This window comes from Barbus barbus (genome assembly GCF_936440315.1).
Source record: "Barbus barbus genome assembly, chromosome: 20".
Classification (NCBI taxonomy): domain Eukaryota; kingdom Metazoa; phylum Chordata; class Actinopteri; order Cypriniformes; family Cyprinidae; genus Barbus; species Barbus barbus.
Genome location: NC_136748.1, coordinates 17,139,385 through 17,158,887, shown reverse-complemented (window position 1 = coordinate 17,158,887; position 19,503 = coordinate 17,139,385). Strand labels below are relative to the sequence as shown.

At 39.1% G+C, this 19,503-nt stretch overlaps 1 protein-coding gene across 1 annotated transcript; it reads right to left on the bottom strand.

Annotated features, from left to right (window-relative positions):
* Positions 1-6,772: 6,772 nt before the first annotated feature.
* LOC306886618 (YTH domain-containing family protein 2) lies at positions 6,773-16,821 on the bottom strand. Its single transcript, XM_079443894.1, has 6 exons — positions 16,625-16,821; positions 16,436-16,460; positions 14,755-14,834; positions 11,707-13,329; positions 9,246-9,308; positions 6,773-8,447 (listed from the first exon to the last, which is right to left on the bottom strand). The coding sequence occupies exons 1-6, from the start codon at positions 16,649-16,651 to the stop codon at positions 8,424-8,426; spliced, it is 1,842 nt and encodes a 613-aa protein (XP_079300020.1). The 5' UTR covers positions 16,652-16,821; the 3' UTR covers positions 6,773-8,423.
* Positions 16,822-19,503: the final 2,682 nt, after the last annotated feature.

The window sequence follows — 19,503 nt, the reverse complement described above, 5'->3', positions numbered from 1 at the left end:
CCTATTCATGAAAAAGTCAAAATGTTTCTTACATAGCAATACATACTTTGCATAAAATTTTAAAATGATATTTTCTCAAAGAACAGAATGTTCTGCCAGTCCTCCGCAGCAGAAAATGCTGAAGCATAGAATTGATTTAAATGTCAGATATAGTTCAAACGCTGTTCAAAATCCAAGACTAAACAGTATTGATCTCTTCTGTACAGCTATTTCACTGGGGCTTCACACTTTGAAACGCTTCCAGATTTAACACCATTAAGTGTGATGCAGACGAATGAAGAAAAAACGATTTAAAATGAAAATTTATTTTGCATTTGAAGCTCCCGTCCCGCTGATTCGCAGTGATATTGCACATTAGTGAAGTAGCGGCTCGTGTTATATCATGCATGATGTATCGTCTCAGCGTGTGCGTGCATGTCAGGGGAGCATATTGGGTTGCCTCCCCACAGCCCCCCTTTTGCAATCAGCTGATCACCCTGAAAAGATGGAGTGGTTCAGGGTCAAAGGTCAACTGTGTCACCCCACCACCCCCTAGCAGTCAGTATGTATTACCATACATTAACCCTCAACGTCTAGATGCGTGCTCAGTTGCATTCAGTTTATGAGTGTGTGTTTACCTTATTTCCAAATATAGCAACCATTTATGTGATATCAGTGTATTTCTAGGTAAACGTGATGCTACACACTTTCTTTCTGCATTTATGTGAAATTTATTGAGTGTGTGTGTGTGTATACATCTTGGTCAGAGAGGGTCTCCTCTCCCCTGCTCAGTCAACCCCCTGCGTGTGTAATCCCTGCCAGCTGTCCCCACAATCTAATCTCTCTACCACGATCAGCTGGGACGTTACACGCACGTGTGTGTGTGCGTGTGAGTGAGTATGTATGTGCCCAGGGAGGTGGGGGTGGTGTCAAACGGAGAGCATAAATTGTAGCCCGAGCGTGTGCGCAGCGCAGTGTGTGTGTGTGTCCGTGTGTGTGAACCGCTCATCCCTTGCATACCTGCTCCTTCCCTCTTCCTCTGGATATGTATACATATATGATGTGTTTATATATGTATATGCGCATTCTCAGCTTTTTGTTTTTTAAACATTTTGTTTAGTGACGCGCACTGCTGGATTTTCCCAGGCTGATTTTCTCACGGGGGAGAATACTCCTCTTTTTTTTATTTTTTGTTGTTGTTGTTGTTTTGGTTTTTAAGCGGCTGCGGCATCCCAGCACCTGATTTTCCCTTCCTGCATGCGTGAAAACCTTCCTACCTGCCTACCTCTCCCCTAAACCCCCTCCACCCCACCCCACCCCCAGAACATCTCCACTTGCAATCCTACTCTCCAGCTCCCAGGAAAAGGAGCCTCAGCTAGGGCAGAGAGCTTCAACAGGACCCCCTGTTCACCCTTGGATGGAGAATAGCAAGAACTGACGGAACTAAGAAAATGGGAAAAAACAGGATATATGCTTCTGTTTTCTCCGCTAGAGCGAGAATGCGAGGAAAAAGAACGAAGCTAAAGATAATTTGCTGCTTAATATCAGTTGTTTTGAAGAAATAGACCATGCTTCTGGGTAATTGTTGTATGTGATCTGATGCTTGTGGCTGTAACTGATCTGTTTTTGGAATATTATTATTATTTTCCTAAATACATGTACATGTTCTCTGTAACGTATGCATACTTGCCGTATTTCAACTGTCATCGTCAGCTTCAACTCATTTTATGTGATGTGATTTTAACCGTACTTGTTTTTACTTGCCGTATAGGTGTGCGTATGCTGAGAGAGAGTGAGAGAAATAAAAGACAGAGAGAGAGGTGGGGGGAGAGAGGGAGAGAACAGACTGTCATAGGGAAGCGCTAGCTTTACATTGTGATGCTGGCAGCCGTCTCATCATGGCGGTGGACGTGCTGAATGGATGAAGGGGAGAGTAGTGCATAGCTTTGCATCTTCGCACATCCCTCACTCACAGCTTTGCTGGTCCTCTTTGTTTGGCCGAGAGAGGGAAAAGGTCTGCTGGAATGAAACAGAAGGCAGGTGCCAGGGCTTCTTGCAGAATGGGTACAACAAAAGGTAGATCCTCTTTATCTCTCTCTCTCGCTCTCTCTCTTGTAATTTCTCAGGACATGTATTCGGTACAGAGTATAGCTAGAATTGTGGAGGTCTGAATGTTTTTGAAAGGGATCTTTTTGTGTATATGTGTGTGTAAAATATGACCATGAGAAACACTGTGTTGCATTGTCATGTATGTTTTGTCCTTAACACACATCTAGGCCGATCGAAGAGGGAATTATGCGATTTAAATCCCACAGGCACAGGGAGAATCCTCGTAAAGATGTGCGATAGTGCGTTTGTAAGTGTCCGTGAGTGTGTGTGTGTGTGATTGTGCAAGATTAAGACTTCTTGTTTGGACTGCACTAACACCAGCGAAGCCCACATCAGATGCAGGAGGAGGAGGACAGGTGAGAAGAAAGGGATTTTAGATGAGTATGGAAACGTGGTATTGTACTGAAGGACAAGAACAGGATGTGCAGACTGCATAGGGACCAAATACAGAACCGGCAGAAAAGCTGAAGTGCACGATTGAACCGTTAGCCATGAGAACAGACCAGGGATGAAGAGGATCGGAGAGTTCGTAGCAAAAGAAAAAGTGGACGACATTCGGAAACTTGGGTTTTTGCTCTTTGTGTTCACAGTGGACCTTGATTTAATTTCAATACAATTAAGGCACGCGGTGAATGCCAAGAGAGAAGCCAACAGCAGCACTCACCTGAGTGACCGATCGACGGGAAAAAGTCATGTTTAGTACAGTCACTATGGTTTCATACTAGACATCATATGTGCACAATAAAATAATACACTGCACCATCACACTGCCAACCCCTATCTGATATCATGCAACCAGCTAATCTCTTTATACAAGGCAAACACTTAAGTAGACCATCGACTATTCATTACATGAAACAAAAACACATGAACACGGGCCTAACATGCATATAATGATTTACGAAAGGCATGGCTGCATCTCTCCCAAACCATGAGATTTTATTTAGTGGCAATGCTCTGCATAAAGCTCGGAGGCGAAAAATGCAAAGGTTGCGTTATGACCTACATTTCACAACACAAGCCATCATTACAAGCAATGCAGTGTAATATGCAAACGCAGTGTAGTGAGTACGGGATTAAGGGCTTTAAATATCACCCATAAAAATTTTGAAGATTTTATAAAAAAAAAAAAAATACTATAATATTTCACAATTCTGTCATCTCTGACAGCATTGCCCAAATTTGTGACGCAGTGAATTTAGAGTAAGAACAGGGGCCCGCTGCAACAAACCACAGCATGAAGTTAAGAAAATCTTTAGTAGGGTATTATTAAGGTTTGTTACAACCTGCTACTGCCCATTTTAAACAGGAGAAAGCACAAACACCAACACATAAGGCCCAATGTCATGCTCCTGCCATTCAAATCATGTTCCTTCAAACTGGCAGTAATAAATCACCTATCTGCTCTAGGCACGTGGCGCAGATGTTTAGAGGGGTCAAAGTTTACGTATTTATTTATGACTAATGATGAATATTACTCACAAAAGAAAGGCAAACAGGGTCTGGGATGAGGTGCTGCCCCTCAGGCTAGATTTCCGTCGACGGAACACACAACTGTGAAGACAATAAAAGCAATATTAATCACTCTGACAGTCATTCAGACTGCATACGACGTTGCTGGTGTTGCACTTTAAGCTTATATATATTTACACAGAGTATTTTTTTAGTCGTGCAATTTACAGACCTTTGAGACGTCTTTATTTTTCCACACTCCACTTTTCCACATTTGTCCTTATGACGACTTCAAATAGAGAACGACTAGGCGACAATTTTGCACAACAGCATAGCATTTTTGCATGATTAAAAATATTTTCAAATTGCAGTGTGATTGAGAGGAACGTTACCTTGGACTTTAACCTTGTTGAGGTTTCGTGTTACACATTCCACACACTCATAACAATCACGAATCAGTAAAATAAATTAGTAAAAAAGTAATTTTATTTTGTATCAAAGAATAATGGATAATTATTAAACGAGAAGCATTTGAATTAAAACGTTTCAACAATAAGCCTAAAATTTCAGTGTGTCTAATTCTGTCTGTGGAAAAACATATTAACAAATAATGTGAATTTATTTTTAAAGATGTTTTGGTATTTTTTAAATGTAGGCCTATAGTCTTTTTTTTTCTTTCAAAATACTCTACAGAGAGAGAAAAAAAAAACGTCAGATATGACAAATATGCGTAAGGTTTAGCAAATGGAAAACATCTTAACATCATTTTAAAAATTAGGAGTATATTACAATTAATGAATGTTTTGAATAAAATTAATTTGGATGATTTCTTTGTTATATAAATAAAAATACAAATAGCCAATGTTTATAAACAAATGGATCATTTAAATCTCGAAAATTAGACATCATTAAATGCGCAACATTTTGCATAAGTAGGCTATATAATAAATTAGCCTAAATTCAGATTTTATTATTATTATTATTAAATTCGTGCTATTTATCCGTTTTATTTTAAACTTGTGTTAAACACATTTTATGCAATTGAAAGGACATTTAAATTGACCCTTTCATATTTTCATTCGACCTCCATATATACATATTCGTTTAAAATAAATCGGTCCCTCGGTGTAGTACAGAAATTATTTTATTATGTAAATTGCATCTTTTGCAGACATGGCCAGGCGTTACTAATGGCAAAAATACACGCGCGCGCTCTTGATAATGCACTGAACGCACGCGGCTGCTCGACTGTCAACACACTGATAAACGGAGCCCCTCACCCCGCACAAAATCCGGACAGCAACGGCAGCAGGGTAAAAAAGCGATAATGCTGTCTGGGGTACAAGAAGAACCCAAAATCGGAAATTCACAACAGCTATTGCTCTTAAACCCGAGACTGATTGAGTTCAGGCCTGCATCTTTGTTATTCAGCAGCAGCCTGATATCAGTGGCCACACGGATATGATCTAAAAGCCTGAAAATCACTGCAGACTTTCCTGTGGTCTGCACTGTTATAGCGATTGATCTAAAAGCAGGCAAGATAAGCCTATATATTTGAGGTCTTTTTCATGCTAAACTGAAATGGTTTAATAAGAATTTTCCCAATCAGTTTTATGAGGTTCTGGTTTTCTTCTAAGGCATCCTACAGTTTTAAAAGCAAAGAAGTAAATCATAATGTAAACATCAGCAGGCATGTGCACTATTTTGTTTGCTCTATTTTCAGAAAAGAATGACTGTAGACACATGGACAGACTAGACTGCATCTGTCTGAAACACACACCGCATCAACGGTCTCAGAGACACGTGCCGTTCCCCTCCCCACCTTCATGTTGTCTGGGGATCCCGAGAGGTTTTGGAGTCCCTGGGGAGAGAGAGGCTGAGGTCAGAGAAGGGCCCCTGAGGCGGCATGATATAGACAGACGGGAGGTTGAGCCATGTGCTGCATCTTATTTCCCTCTCATAAGTAAAAACACCCCCAATATCAACAATACACACAAGTACCTATATTGACAGGTTAATATCTCTTATACTCCAAAATAGATACAAATACACACTATAGACACACATCAAACAAGAACTGATTCAGGAACATATAAGGCTTCTTGACAACACTTGGTCTTAGCACTTAAGGAGGCGGTGGTCTGCTGCACTTGTCATCAATTAAAAGGTTTAATTGATTGATGGCTGCGACCTCACTGACACAGTGACACTTGACAAATTACCCAAGCTGAAAACCGTTGGATAGTAAAATGTAAAATTGCATATACTCCGTGTGAAATTTCTCTGCTCATTTTACCTCATAAAATAAAGTGAAAGGCTTAATGTTGTGTACACTGAAATGAACAAGGGAGGTCACAAATCTTCACTGTGCGAGCCATGTTTGATTCTTTTATTAGTTTGTAGACCACTGTGATATTGTTTGTGACTCTTTTGAGGTCAAAATAAATAAAAAAGGGGTTTTATACTCAATTTTGTCTCTTTCTTTACCACATTCTGTAAGATTAAACCCACATATCTGTTCTGAGCAAGTGAATATATTCAGTCAGTTGTTTTAAAGGAGTGTTTTTAAAGGTATTGTTCAGCCAAAAGAAAATGACAAAACTGTATGATTTCTTCTGTGGAATAAAAAAAGAAAAAAAAAGTGTGGAACATTTCTCAAAATATGTTTTTCAGTTTCGGACTGACACAAGGGTGAGAAAATGAAGACCATTTTATTTGAGTGAGCTAAGCCTTTAAAGGGTTGTAGCTATACTTAATATGGATTTTTCTTTTGTTGTGAAACATATAGTCATAAATTAATGGGATAAAAAGTCAATCAGATTCAAAAACGCGAGTTCTTATTCTTTTCATTCAAACAAACGGATCGTTTACATCAGTTTTGGTACGTTTTAACGCCCCCTGTTGAACAAACATGTTCATTTACACAATGCCGCCATTTTAGGATTAAATTGTCGAAGAGTATTGAAGGCAGCCCATTGTGATTTTAGGATACTGACATGCAACTTTGATAAATGTAAAATAACTTTTTAAACGAGGATTATGCAGGAATTTGTCGCTTTCCTAACACATACAAGCATTGTTTACACACTCAAGTTAAAACCTTGTATCCACATTCAGGATAGATGTGGAAATAGCGCCACTGAGAGGCTGATTAAGAAAGTACGTGCTTCTGAGAAGTAAACAAGAAAATCAATATCTATTAAAAAAAATCACACGATGACTCACATCATTTCCAATTTCAACGTTTTAAATAAAGAGTTTCATGTTAGACCAAGGTGACTCAGCGTAAGAAAAGCTGGTTGATCAAGAGAAGCAGTAAACACATTTCAGCTTGTAATTCGCAACTCCAGAGGCCAGATCATTTTTTTTTCTTTGACCTGGCTCAAAGTTTCATGGGATAATTAATGATTTAATTGAAATAAGTATGAGTGAAATAAGTACTTAACCCAACTACTGATTCACTATTAAGGTGGATTTACACCCAGAAGGCTTCCTCACAAGCAAGGCATATTGTGTTTGTGACAATCAAACATGGCCATGGATACAGGTAAAACAAACCTTCAGAGTACCAAGAACAGACCACCCAAATTGTTGGTCTTACTGTGAATTCACTTCTTCAGAAAGCAAACACACTTGAAGCTTTGTGCAGCATCTTTATTCTGACACTGCTAAATGCCAGCAGTTATGCAGGAGTCGTTTTAATGCACCGACAAAGTAGAAGAAGGGGTGAAGTGTGCAGGCAGCTAGTGTAGGAGAGGAGTGTGGGTGCTGGGTGGAGGGGGACCAGGCAGTTTGGGACACAGGTTAGTGCATGAAGTATTTAGTCAAACAAGGGGAAAATGCAACACACAAGTTCTGCTGAGTATACCACATTTATTTTTAATGAACTGATTATGAGAAAGAGGGTGCAAGGCCCACCTCAATGCAGACTTAAGAAACGGAAGAGAAAGACGAGAACAAAAAAAAATGATGGGAGGAGAGCAGCCCACAGCAACAATTTTTCTTTAAGTTGCAGAAGAAAAAGTAGTAAATGGAAAATAAGCTGACAACTCTCAAACACAGCCCCCTTTTGTACAGTATAAAACTGATCCAATGAGCAAAAGCCTTAACTCAACAAATCGGCTTCTCCGTTTACCGTCCCCTGCCAAACACCCTCTATTACCAACACAATTAAAAAAAAAAACAGGAACAGAAAAAACTCAGGACATTCCTGAACATTCATTAGTTTTTTTTTTCCATTTTATAATCTTGGTTGAAACTTGGTAAACTTTTTTTCCCCCTCAGAAGGTAATGAGACTTGTACTGACTAGTGGCCAATTAACCAACATTGGAACATACATTGAGAAGGCGATGGTCATTGCATGTCCTGACTGGATGTTTTCAGCTCCAATATAGAGAAGGTGGGGGTTAACAGAGAAATGAGGGGGGAACTGTCTATATAGGATCCGGGGCACTAGAACCCAATGATTTAAAAAAAAAAAAAAAAAATCAATATTGTAGTAAGAGAGAAGCAAAGCCATGTGCTTAGACTGTAAAAACAGATGTTTTTTCTAAAAAACAAAACTTAGGAGAAAAAGAGGCAGCAGAACAGAAACGGGACCCCCCAAAAAAAGAAGAAAAAGTGAGAAGTACTGGGTTCACTATTAGAATCCTATAGAATTAAGTTGTAGTCCTATGAATAATTGTGTCATTTCTTTTACTACAAGTTCGAAGTAAGTCTTTTAGGTCAACAGAAATCAAAGAAGAGTCTTCATTTAGTTTCTTTTTTCCTCTTTTTGAATCCTTGGTTAAATCTTTCCCCAAAATAATTTCTGAAAATATCTGGTTGTAAGATTGGGGAGAGAAATAGGGCCTTGTCAGTCTTTTGCCCAAAGCAGTGCTTGTTACTTTACACGTCCTTGGCGATCCTGGAAAAGAGAATGAATAAAACAATTCATTTTAAAGCAGGACATTTTTCAAGCAAATTCTGTAAAGACTAAAAGAATTAAAGTTTTACTTAGAATTCAATGCCTTTTTTAAAGTACACATCAAAAGTTGGAGATAATTACTTGATCTCCATTTATTTGATCAAATACAGTAAATCTGCATCATTGTGAAATATTAATAAATTTAAAATAATTTTTCTATCATAATATATTTTAAAATGTAATGTGTTCCTATGATGGCAAAGCTGAATTTTCAGCAGCGACTAATCCAGCTTTCAGTGTTACACGATTCTTCAGAAATCATTCAAATATGCAGATTTACTGCTTAAGAAACATTTAAATTCATATAAATGTAGAAAAAACTGCTGTTTAATGTTTCTGAGGAAACAGTAATGCATTGTTTCAGGATTCTTTTAAATGTTTTTTTTATAGTAATTACTTTCAAACAATGAGGGGAAAAAAGAACTTACTGTTCCCAAACTGTTGAATACTACGGTTACATGACCAGTAAGTTATCAAATTAAATAAAATAAGTCTCAAATCTCTCTCGATTATACCCACACCCTTGTAAGGAAAATTTATAACACTGTTAAATGATTTAATGTTTTAACAACATTGTTCAATAACATGCCTCCTGACAAGTCTGGTCAACTTTAAGGTGTTCTAACATGCTTAATGGCTGGGCCTGCTGAAACTAACAGAAATTAAACCCATTATTTACAAGCATGCCGATAGATTGAGGTTGATATGAACAAGGATTGAATCTGCAAGATACATCACCTGCATTCTGTAGTGGCTCCGACTGGAATTACTGGAGTATGGGTCACTCCCCTGAACCTCCACCTGCCCAAAAGAGAAATACCATTTAAATCAAATCATCTTGAAATAGCAAACATCATTCAAATTACAGAGTGAAAATATTTGTATATTAATAAGTAATGATATTTTTCAAGACAAGCATAACCAAAACATCCCGACATCTATATCCACTACAGAAACTCCCTGATTTTTTTCTGGCCTGGAAATTATACAATTATTTCCAAGTTTGTTTTTTTTTCCCCCTAGGTTTCTCCATTCATATTACAACTAGTTGTGCATCATTTTGATAAAATCAAAATTGCAAATGACATCCACTCTAAGATTTACTGGAGACTGAAGTGTGCAATGCTCTCTCATTCTGACAGCTGTTCCACACTAAAAACAACAAAGAAAGTTCTGGTTTTCCAAGCCAATCTTAAACAAGTCTATGTAGGGACATGAGGGGGAACCACAGTGCCAGCATTTCTTAGGAAGGACAATAAAAGTAACCAAAGATGTAATTGAACAATATAACTTCAAGGTGTTATTTTTATGAAGTATTATTTCAGTAAACAATACTTCACAAAGCAATTACATCTTATTCAAACAGAAGAACTGACCTGCTAAAAACATTCAGTGAGCTAAACTGGTGATGTTAGCCCACATATGCAGAAAGAACTGTAATATGAACTCTCTAATCTGGAGCTTTACAGTCATAATTTACATTGTCCACACAACCACGGTAAAGAAATGAATTTTCTAAAAATACCTCTCTTCTGCCACAACAGCACCACACAATCACATGGCAGAAAAACCATTAGTGTCGACACTATACAAAGCAGAACGGTGGATATCTGGACCGTGCTTTCATTTGATTCAACAGAAAATTATGTGATGTCAGGCAACTCTGTAAATGCTGTTCACCACACTAAACGAGTACACTTTATATGCATTGTACACCATGTGACCCCAAGCCAAATATACACACTATAAACTATAAAGACACAGCCAGCATAAAAACACTAAATAATAATAATAAAAGCAGAATAAAGGTGATCACACCCATATATTACTTAAGCATGCTCCTTTTATGTAGCATTTTAAATCTCTTCACACTATTTGGCTTGTGGGGGGTGGGATGGGACTTGTATGCAGATGTTTGGTCAAATCTGAAATATGGACATGCAACATCAAAATGTTGCTCAAATAACTTAAGAATTGATGTGGCTGGAAAAACAAAAAAACAAACAAACTTTAAAACAAACACAGATGTTCTCTTGCAGTGATAAACAGCAACACGAAACCCCCAGCACACCTGTGGTAGACGTTTTCAAGGCTGTTTTAACCCCATGTATGTCATTCGACACTAACATTCTGATCAAACCAAAAACAGGTTATATGGACTCAAATTTGCAGATGTTATCCTACTGATTTATAACAATTTAGCTGAGAGAAAATTGGATTTTTATTCAAATTACAGTTTTAAAGCATGAGGTAAAAGGGATAGTTCATTCAAAAAAAAAAATAAAATAAAATAAAATAAAAAAATTACTCGTGTCATTTCAAACCTGTGACTTCCTTCCACAGAACATCTTTCCAAATTTTTTTTTTTTAAGAATTTTAACCCATCCAATTAATGCTTATCCAAAAAAAAAAAAAAAAAAAAAAAGAAAGAAAAAAAAAAACACTTTTGTTCAACAGAAATTCATATAGGTTTGGAACGACATGACTGAGTAAGTGATGAAAATTTAAAGTGCCCCTATTAGGGATTTTTGAAAATGACCTTTCATGCAGTGTGTAACACAGCTCTAAGTAAATGAAAACATCCTGCAGTTTTAAATCTGAAAGTGCATTAGGTATAAAGTTATTGACTCTCAAAAGAAAGACGACTCTGAATCATTTAAACAAGTCGTTTTTAAGACGAATCCCAAGCTGTTTCATGTTGATGTCAACATGAAACATTAGCATATTGCCCGCCCCCTTGTTGCGTGCAAAGACCTGAGAAAACCAAATATCCCATAATAGGGGCACTTTATTTTGATGTGAACTACCCTTTTAAGTGGACTCTGCAAATGATGGGAGAACAATTTATGTTTTATATATACTACCACAAAATCTGCATTTCCATAACCTGTAGCAACAATATGCAACATTTAAGGTTGCATTTTCCAAACAACATTGTTTTTATTCATCATATCCTGATTTAAATGGGTATGCGACAGAGAAAACAAATCTTACTATGCTCTTGAATTGGATTAACTAAAGGTAAACAATTCCAAGAGCATAAATAAATTCATATCAAAAGGACAAAATATTGAACAATAGTGGTCCTAACATTTCAAAACTGACATCAGCAAAAGAACTGTCAAGAACGATTATTTTTTTTTTAATAAAAAAATTTTAGCTTTATATTTTCTGATGGAGCTACACCATGGCAGATTACCTTTTTTACACTCTCCTCCTCTTCCTGACGTTTCTCGTAGTGTGAAAAGTCGTCAAAAATGGAGGTGGTGTGCTTGTAACTTGCGATGATCTTCAAAACCTGACGCGCTTTGTCCAGCGGAACCTCCTGTGTGTCTCGGGAGTTGGTCACTGGCTTATTCTCGTTGTTTTCCAGACGAATGTGCCTCAGTTGGCTGTTGGGAACGTCCTTCACAAAGATCCAGCGCACATCAAAGCGGCCCTTCCACTTGTCCTGTGACCACACGCCCGCACAAGTGTTGTAGTCCACGGGTGAGCGCATCTCGGCCACGCCGCAGAAGTGCCCGCTGCCATTCACGCTGAAGAGCAGGTAGAGCGGCCCTTTGTTGGCCAGCGAACGGTAAGCAGCATCCAGACGTTTATTGCCATGTTCTGTGCTGCACCAGATATTGTACTTAATGGAGCGATGGATGTCGTCCTCAGAGTAGCTCTTGATGATGAAGACGCGACCGTGCTTAGGGTTCCAGTCAAAGTCCTTGGGATTGTAGTTGTTCACCATGCGCAGTTTCTCCAGAACTGGGTGGGGCTCTGATGGCACAGCAACACCACCCATTCCTGAATTGGGAGGGGATTGACCAGGTCCGCCCGCTGCATCCCCGAAGCCATTGGCACGGTTACGCGGGGGCACCCAGCGGGTTGGCTGGGAGGGTTGGGGAGCGGGAGGGCCCTGGGAGAGAGGAGGTGGGACAGCACCAGGATGGCCACCTGGAGGAAGAGGGTGCTGGCCGAGTTGCCCGGTGGGAGGCACTAGCTGTCCGTTGCTGAGGGGCAGCTGCGGCACCCCGCCGGCAGTAGCACCTGGTTGAGGAGACGACTGATTGGGCGGCTGTCCATTAGTGGGCAGGGAAGTCTGCTGTGGGGCTGCTGGTTTAGGCATAGTCCCCTTGTTGTCCCAAGTCCCAATATCCATGTTATGTTTGATGGGAGGCGGCGGCAGATTCGTCCCGCCAAGTCCCCCCTTGGTTTTCAGCTTAGGCTGCGGCTTGGCCGGCTTGCTGGCAATGTCCGCCCAAGACGCAGCTTTCGCAGGAGCCATGGACGCGGGAGCCATGGTGGGAGCTGCAGACACCTGACTCAATGGCCCTCCAGGAAGTCCAGAACCAACAACTTTGGGTGCCATGTCCCCAGCCCCAATCTTAAGCCCCGCCATGCCCTGATCCAAGCTATTCATTCCCACGGCCTTGTTGAGCGGCTCGTTGGCTGCAAAGGGAGACTGTCCGTCGATCATAGCACCTCCTAGCGTGCTAGGGGCATAGGCGTAACTGCTGCTGTAACCTGAGCTCTGTGTGGACTGTCCCTGAGAGCTGCTGTTCCCCCAGGCAGGGAAGTCAATCCCACTGGGGAAGAAGTTGAAGCCGTGCTGTCCCAGGAAAGGGTTGCTCCCCAGTGCCCCGGACTGGCCGAACATGGCATCTGGGAGAAAATGGTGCTCCCCATTGCTAAGCTGTCCGTAAGAGGCCAGGTAAGGCATCGGGGGGTCACCGCCGGTAGACCATGCCGCTTCGTTCAGTGAATAGGTAAAGCCTATCGATGGGCTGTAGTAACTGGGCATGTAGGAGTCGGACATGGCCGTATAGGCATTGCTCTGCAAAAACAAGAACAACATATAAGTCTTCCAATTGAGCACAGTCTTTGCACAGGCTAAAAAAAAAGCAAGTAAACAAGTAAAAGAAAAGCATGTGGGGGTAAAATATTCACAAGTTAAAGTGCAACAGGGTAAAAGCAGCACAATTTCAATTATCTGTATTGTCATTAAATATTCTCTACTCTCCTTTGCCATTACTGCTGGTTTTAAAAAACATTAAGCTGAATAAAATAAAGTGAGATTAACAACTCAATATGGTTTTCTTTTGCTTGAAGTTCAGATTACTACCTGTATTGCCAAAATTTCACTGGCCAATACAGTGTAAATGCTAAATGTCACATTTATAAATTGAATAAATGCTGTTCTTTTGAACTTAAAATGTAATAAACAATGCTGAAAAATACAGTTTTCAGCATTGATAAGAAATGTTTCATGGGCAATAAATCAGCATATTAGAAGGATTTCGGAAGGACCATATGACAATGAAGATTAAAGTAATGGCTCCTGAAAATTCAGCATTGCCTTCAAACTAATAAATTACAATTTTAAGTACATAAAAATAATTTTACTGTTTTTAAATTGCAATAAAATATTTACTGTTTTCACTGTAATTTTAATAAAATACGATGCCTCAGGCCAGTAGACCTTTATTGTTCAGCCCTGCTCACCATAACCTCAAAAGTGCATTGAAACTTTGTACTAAAAGACCTCCTCTGACATGCTGAGTACTGGGAAGAGAGCTTTGAGAAGATCATTTGGGACAGGTCATGGACCGGCCCCCCCTCCAAGCACACAGCCTGCCCATATTTTCAACACCAGCAATCAGCTTTGTGAGGGCAATCGTGGCACAGATTCCCCACAAAAGATCCCAGCATTCCTTTGACAGGGTGAATACTAGACCCTTTATTCATCTGTGTCCCATTTTCCTCACAAGACATCCTTTGCCAGAACACCCGTTATTTCGGCATATATTAGCGCTAGGACTGACAAATTGTGAATTTTTTTTTAATAATTTCATTATAAAATGTCTGCGCAGGAGCGCAAACGTAACTATTGCTAATTATTTCATTCCGTAATCATCTTTCATCACTTCCTGGTGAACAGCTGCACTGCATTTTGCACGATTTCCTATGACTCATCAACATGCAATACAATTTTGACAGCAACTAAATATCTGCCAGAGTCATGTGTCAATATGTATGATGGATGACTTAACTAAGTCCACACACCTCTTTAAACAACTCTCATACAGTCTTTGGCTGCAGCGTAGAGTGCCGTAGTGACACCCTAATAAGAAAAAGCCTAGAGACCAGGATGCAATTACGCACCATAATGAATCCTCAAGAGAATAGGCAACAAAAACAATTGCCCTGCTCTTTGTCTCTAAGGGTTCCTTCTTTTGTTCAGCTCTGAAACAAGACCTACCTGTCTAGGCTGAGCGTTCAGGTAAGGCTCAAACTCATCATCGTTCAAAGTATCCTTTTGGGTAACAGCTCCGTTTTGCACTGGAAAGCAAAAGATACAGAAAGTTAGAGAACATACTCAATGTTTCTTTTTACAGCAGTCTAAGGAAAAGGATGTGATCATTGTAATATCAGGCCAAAGCTGAATGTTTTATTTGGGAATTTTTCAATTTATGGGTGCTTCCCAAGGCACAAAACTAAAAGTCATGGTGCGTTCATGTACTCCAGGGACGTTTGTATTTACAAGTTGGGAAGTCCTAATTACTTCAGATCCCTTTGTTTGGAGCAACGAGATGTTAATTTTTTCAAAATACAGTAAGTTTTTTTTCTTTATACAAAATGATAAATAAAGAATGTGCATCAGGTGTGTATTTGCATTTTATGATTTTTTTCAAATTTGAAAGGTGTTATAAACTGAATTCTTATATCTTAATTGTACAATACTAATCACACATGGAACTTAGCAAATTTTACTGTAAATAAAATTAACAAATTTACCATCAGTTACAGACACTGTACCCACTGTCTACCAAGATTCCTTACTGACACTTGCTGAAACTCGAGGTTCATAGAAAACCCCTTGTTTCCCACTTTGCTGGCATTCACATGCTTTCAACTTGTAAATCTGATCTTTTCAACATGACTTGAACACACCATCTGATCAATGCACCTGCTGCTGAAATCAACATGTGGATGAAACACATTGGCTGTAATCAAACTTTAGTTTAAAAGAAATAGCTCAACTCAAAGCATCTCATCTTAAAGTACAATCTGATAATCAATTTTCAGTCAGAGATACAAAACAAAGACAAATCCTCATTAAAAACAAATCTCAGAAAGACTCAAACACTTATTTTACTAAAGTGTCAGATGTTCAGTTATCACAGCCTAATTTATCTGAACACCAGAAATCTGCCAGTGATCATTAATGTCTTCAACTTTATTCTATTACATTCAACTTAAAACATATATAGTAATTATTCAGCTCATAATGGCCGTTTTATTATTTCCTCATCTTTTCTGTCAATGTGAGTCTGTTATTAGTGTCTTTATACAATAATGTACGCAAAACTATTTCTGCACTTCTAAATTGAAAACGGACTAAAATAAAAGATTAAAAGCTCTCACATCATATCCACGTGGCCATACGCAGTGATTCAACACGCAACTGGATTGTGAAAGGCTGATACACTGAGTGTGGTGCTGAAAATCCCCTCAACCGGTTCCTCTTGGCAGCATGCTTAACCCCCTGCCTCTTGATCGCCGATAGAAATGATGATTCTAAGTACATATGAGACATCTACAGCACTAAAAATACCCCAAAAAATAACATTCGCTTAGAGTGTAGGTGGGTGTTCAGGTGCTTGAGTGTGTCACGCGTTTAGCTGTGCTCGGCCTCACTACTGTGCTAGGCGGCTAACGTTAACTAGCGTGGGCTGCAAACACAAGCTACCCTTCCACATGAGAAACTAAAACCAACCAGATTCTCTATTGTAAGACCCATATCTCTTTTAATTCCACGTGGGATTGTTTTAAGTGGTTGAATAATAGCGGAATCGGTATGAAGACTCGGCCTGCTAACAGCAGCTCCAGAACGAGACTCTTATTACAGCACAAAAACGGCATAGCGCCACTTCACCTACCTTTGTTTGCTTGGCCTTTCGGTCTCTGGATTGGGTCCAGGTGATTCATGAAGGAGTGAGTTTGGAGAGGAAAGGGAGAATAAATGAAGGTTTATATGAAGCTCAGGCCTGAACTCGCGCTGCGAGAGAGAAAAAAAACTCCGCCTCGACGCCACTTCTGCTCAATGTTCACAAAGTGCCTCTGTTTACCTGCTCCAGAAGGCTGCAGGCTGACATTTCTCTCTCCCCGGAGCCTGTGTGTTAGACTGCGCGTTTGTTTGCAGGTTAAAGTCAACGGGAAATGTGTGTGTTTTAGAGTCTTTGCGCCCGTCTCTCTCTCTCGCTCTCTCTCTCGCTACAGCTGCAGATCAGACACACAATGGCGGGCTGCAGTTCCTCCACACTTCAACATGGCCGAGCGGCCGCCGCACGTTTATCCACGGCGGTACAGCGCCACCCCACGGCTGGGAGGAGGAGGAAGAGGCTGTGTGTGTGTGTGTGTGCCTGTTTTTCTATTCAGGTGTGGACTTAAACCTGAATACACACAGACTCATGGGGACTCGTGTCACGGTGGGGACCTAATCTGAGGGCCCCACGGGTAAACAAGCTAATAAATCACACAGAATGAAGTTTTTTGAAAATCTAAAAATGCAGAAAGTTTCTACTGTACAGACCGTCAGACCAAAGCATTACGCGTATGGAGAGTCCCCACAAGGATAGCAAACCAGACGCGCGCGTGTGTGTGTGTGTCTGAGAGAGAGAGAGAGAGAGAGAGGTACTGACGTCAGGCACGTGCAGAAGGGGGGCTTTGGGGGCTTGAGCCCCTGCCCTTTTCAAAATTATTCAAAAGTGCCCCTCTCAAACAAATAGCAACGATAAAACAAAATGCATTTGAATTAGGCTATAATTAACATGACAATGTGTACAAAACAGTACAATCGCTCAAAAGTAAGAAAATTCAAGCCATGGTTCTTTCAGTGAGGGCCTATGGGTCGACGGAAGAAAAAAAATAAAATAAAACAATATTTTAAACTTCCTTTTTCCATCAATAATCAAAGCTAGTGTATCGATTGAATTAACAAGTAGTTTCGTTTTGTGTGAAAACATGACTGAAGGCAAACTGCTGATGGAAATTATTTGAAAGAATATATGATTTCATTATTTGTGTGAATGCATAATAGGAAACCGACTGTCTTCAGAAAAGTTTTGATGGCATTTGCTTTCCATCTTCCCTCTGTGTAATGTGTAATAAAGCAGTGTTTAGAAGCGCAGCATTGTTTACTTTACAGAGTTTACCGTTGAAACAGCTCTGTTCTGCATGTGTAAGCGCCCTCTGCTGTCAAACTGTGGATTTACAAATTCATTCAGTCTGTCTGCCATATTTTTGTTCAGACCAATGCGAAAACCAAATTTTTGTTGTAAATCTTAACCGGTCAATGGAAAATAGCCTACCTTTTTATCAGAGTGCTGAGATTTTTAGAATGCACGTTAGCTCATGTAGAACTGTTTATGGACCAGATAAAATTTAATTTATCATTCTGACTCATCCTTTTATTAAAAACAGATTTAAAGGCTGATATGTTATAATTTTATATTTAAAATGGTCAAAACTTTATTTGAACATTTAGTACATGTCAGTAGATAGCATGTTATGAATGTTTTTTGTTAGTTTAAAATCTGCCATGATATTTTTATGCTTTATTTCACTGTTAATACAAATAAAAAGTACATAGTGCTGATAATTTTATTTGTTGGCTTTTGTCATAAAACTTGGTTAAATTATTTCTGTGTGTGCATCAGTACTTTTTTAATATTTCCTGCAAATTTTAATAACGCCATATATAACAGTTTGGATTGATACATTATTTAAGAGATTTAAGTACTGTATAAAATTGGTAGCTCTCAGCCACTTTCATTTTTTTAAAAAGTAGGTCCCGAATGAAATACGGTTGGAGACCCCTGATCTACACTAAGTGCAAATAGCAATGCATTCTATTTACACCAAGTGAAAATAGCAGTATTTTTTAACAATATGCCATTTACAGCTATAGATTCTATTTACACTATGTTAAAATAGCAATATTTTCTGCTATTTATACTACTTATTGCAAATAGTGGCAATTATCTGCACCTCAGTATTGTAGTACATTATAAAACAGTATGCAATAATATCATATTGAGTGTAAATTATAGTTTTAATTCAAATTATTAAATGGATGCCACCTTACTGGGACAATAAATGCCTCCCTACACCTACCCTAACCCTACCCGATACTTTTATTTTCAACTTTTTTATTATTTTCTTCATTTTTATTGAAAATAATGCCTTTCTGATGCAATATGAGATTTGAAAAGGGAGAAAAAAAGTTCGGCAAAAGGCGGATTCGAACTCGAGTCGATCGCGTCAAAAAGAATGTGCTTTACCATCTACATCACTGAAACTGATGCTGAATTTGCATCTTTTTTCAGTGTTGACTAACCCAATCATACCTTAGTGGGCGGAGTTAGTGTAAATAGCCTTTGCCAACAAGGCAGGCTATTTGCAGTTAGTCCTGTAGGTGGCACTTGGGCTTCATTACCTATGATAGTTTCATGAAATAGTAAACGGTGTATATCGTACAGAATTGCCTATACTGATCATTGTGACTAGCGCTTTTGGTATCCATTTTCTTAGCAATGCAATTTGATTTATAAAATGAGACAAACCGCAGATCCTGATCCTGATCGCTCCACAAATAAGCTCGTCTGTCCCATGTAATTTTCAACCGATTTATGAATAAGAACAGAAAATTACCGCTCCATTTCACATTGTCCAATGAAATTTGAACTTGAGCTAGATCATGAGTGGTTGGTGTATTATACATGACAAACGGGCATTGATGAATTATGTAATATTCTAAAATATATAATATATGGATTTTTAATAACTTTGATTGAAGCTGAACTGTATTTACTATGAGTTTTTTAAATCGCGATAATCAAATACGGGTTTAATGATAATTCAACTTAATGCTTTACACTTAGTGCAAATAGCCACTGCCTTATTATATTACCATTTTTGATAATTATGCAGCATTATGAAAGTTTCT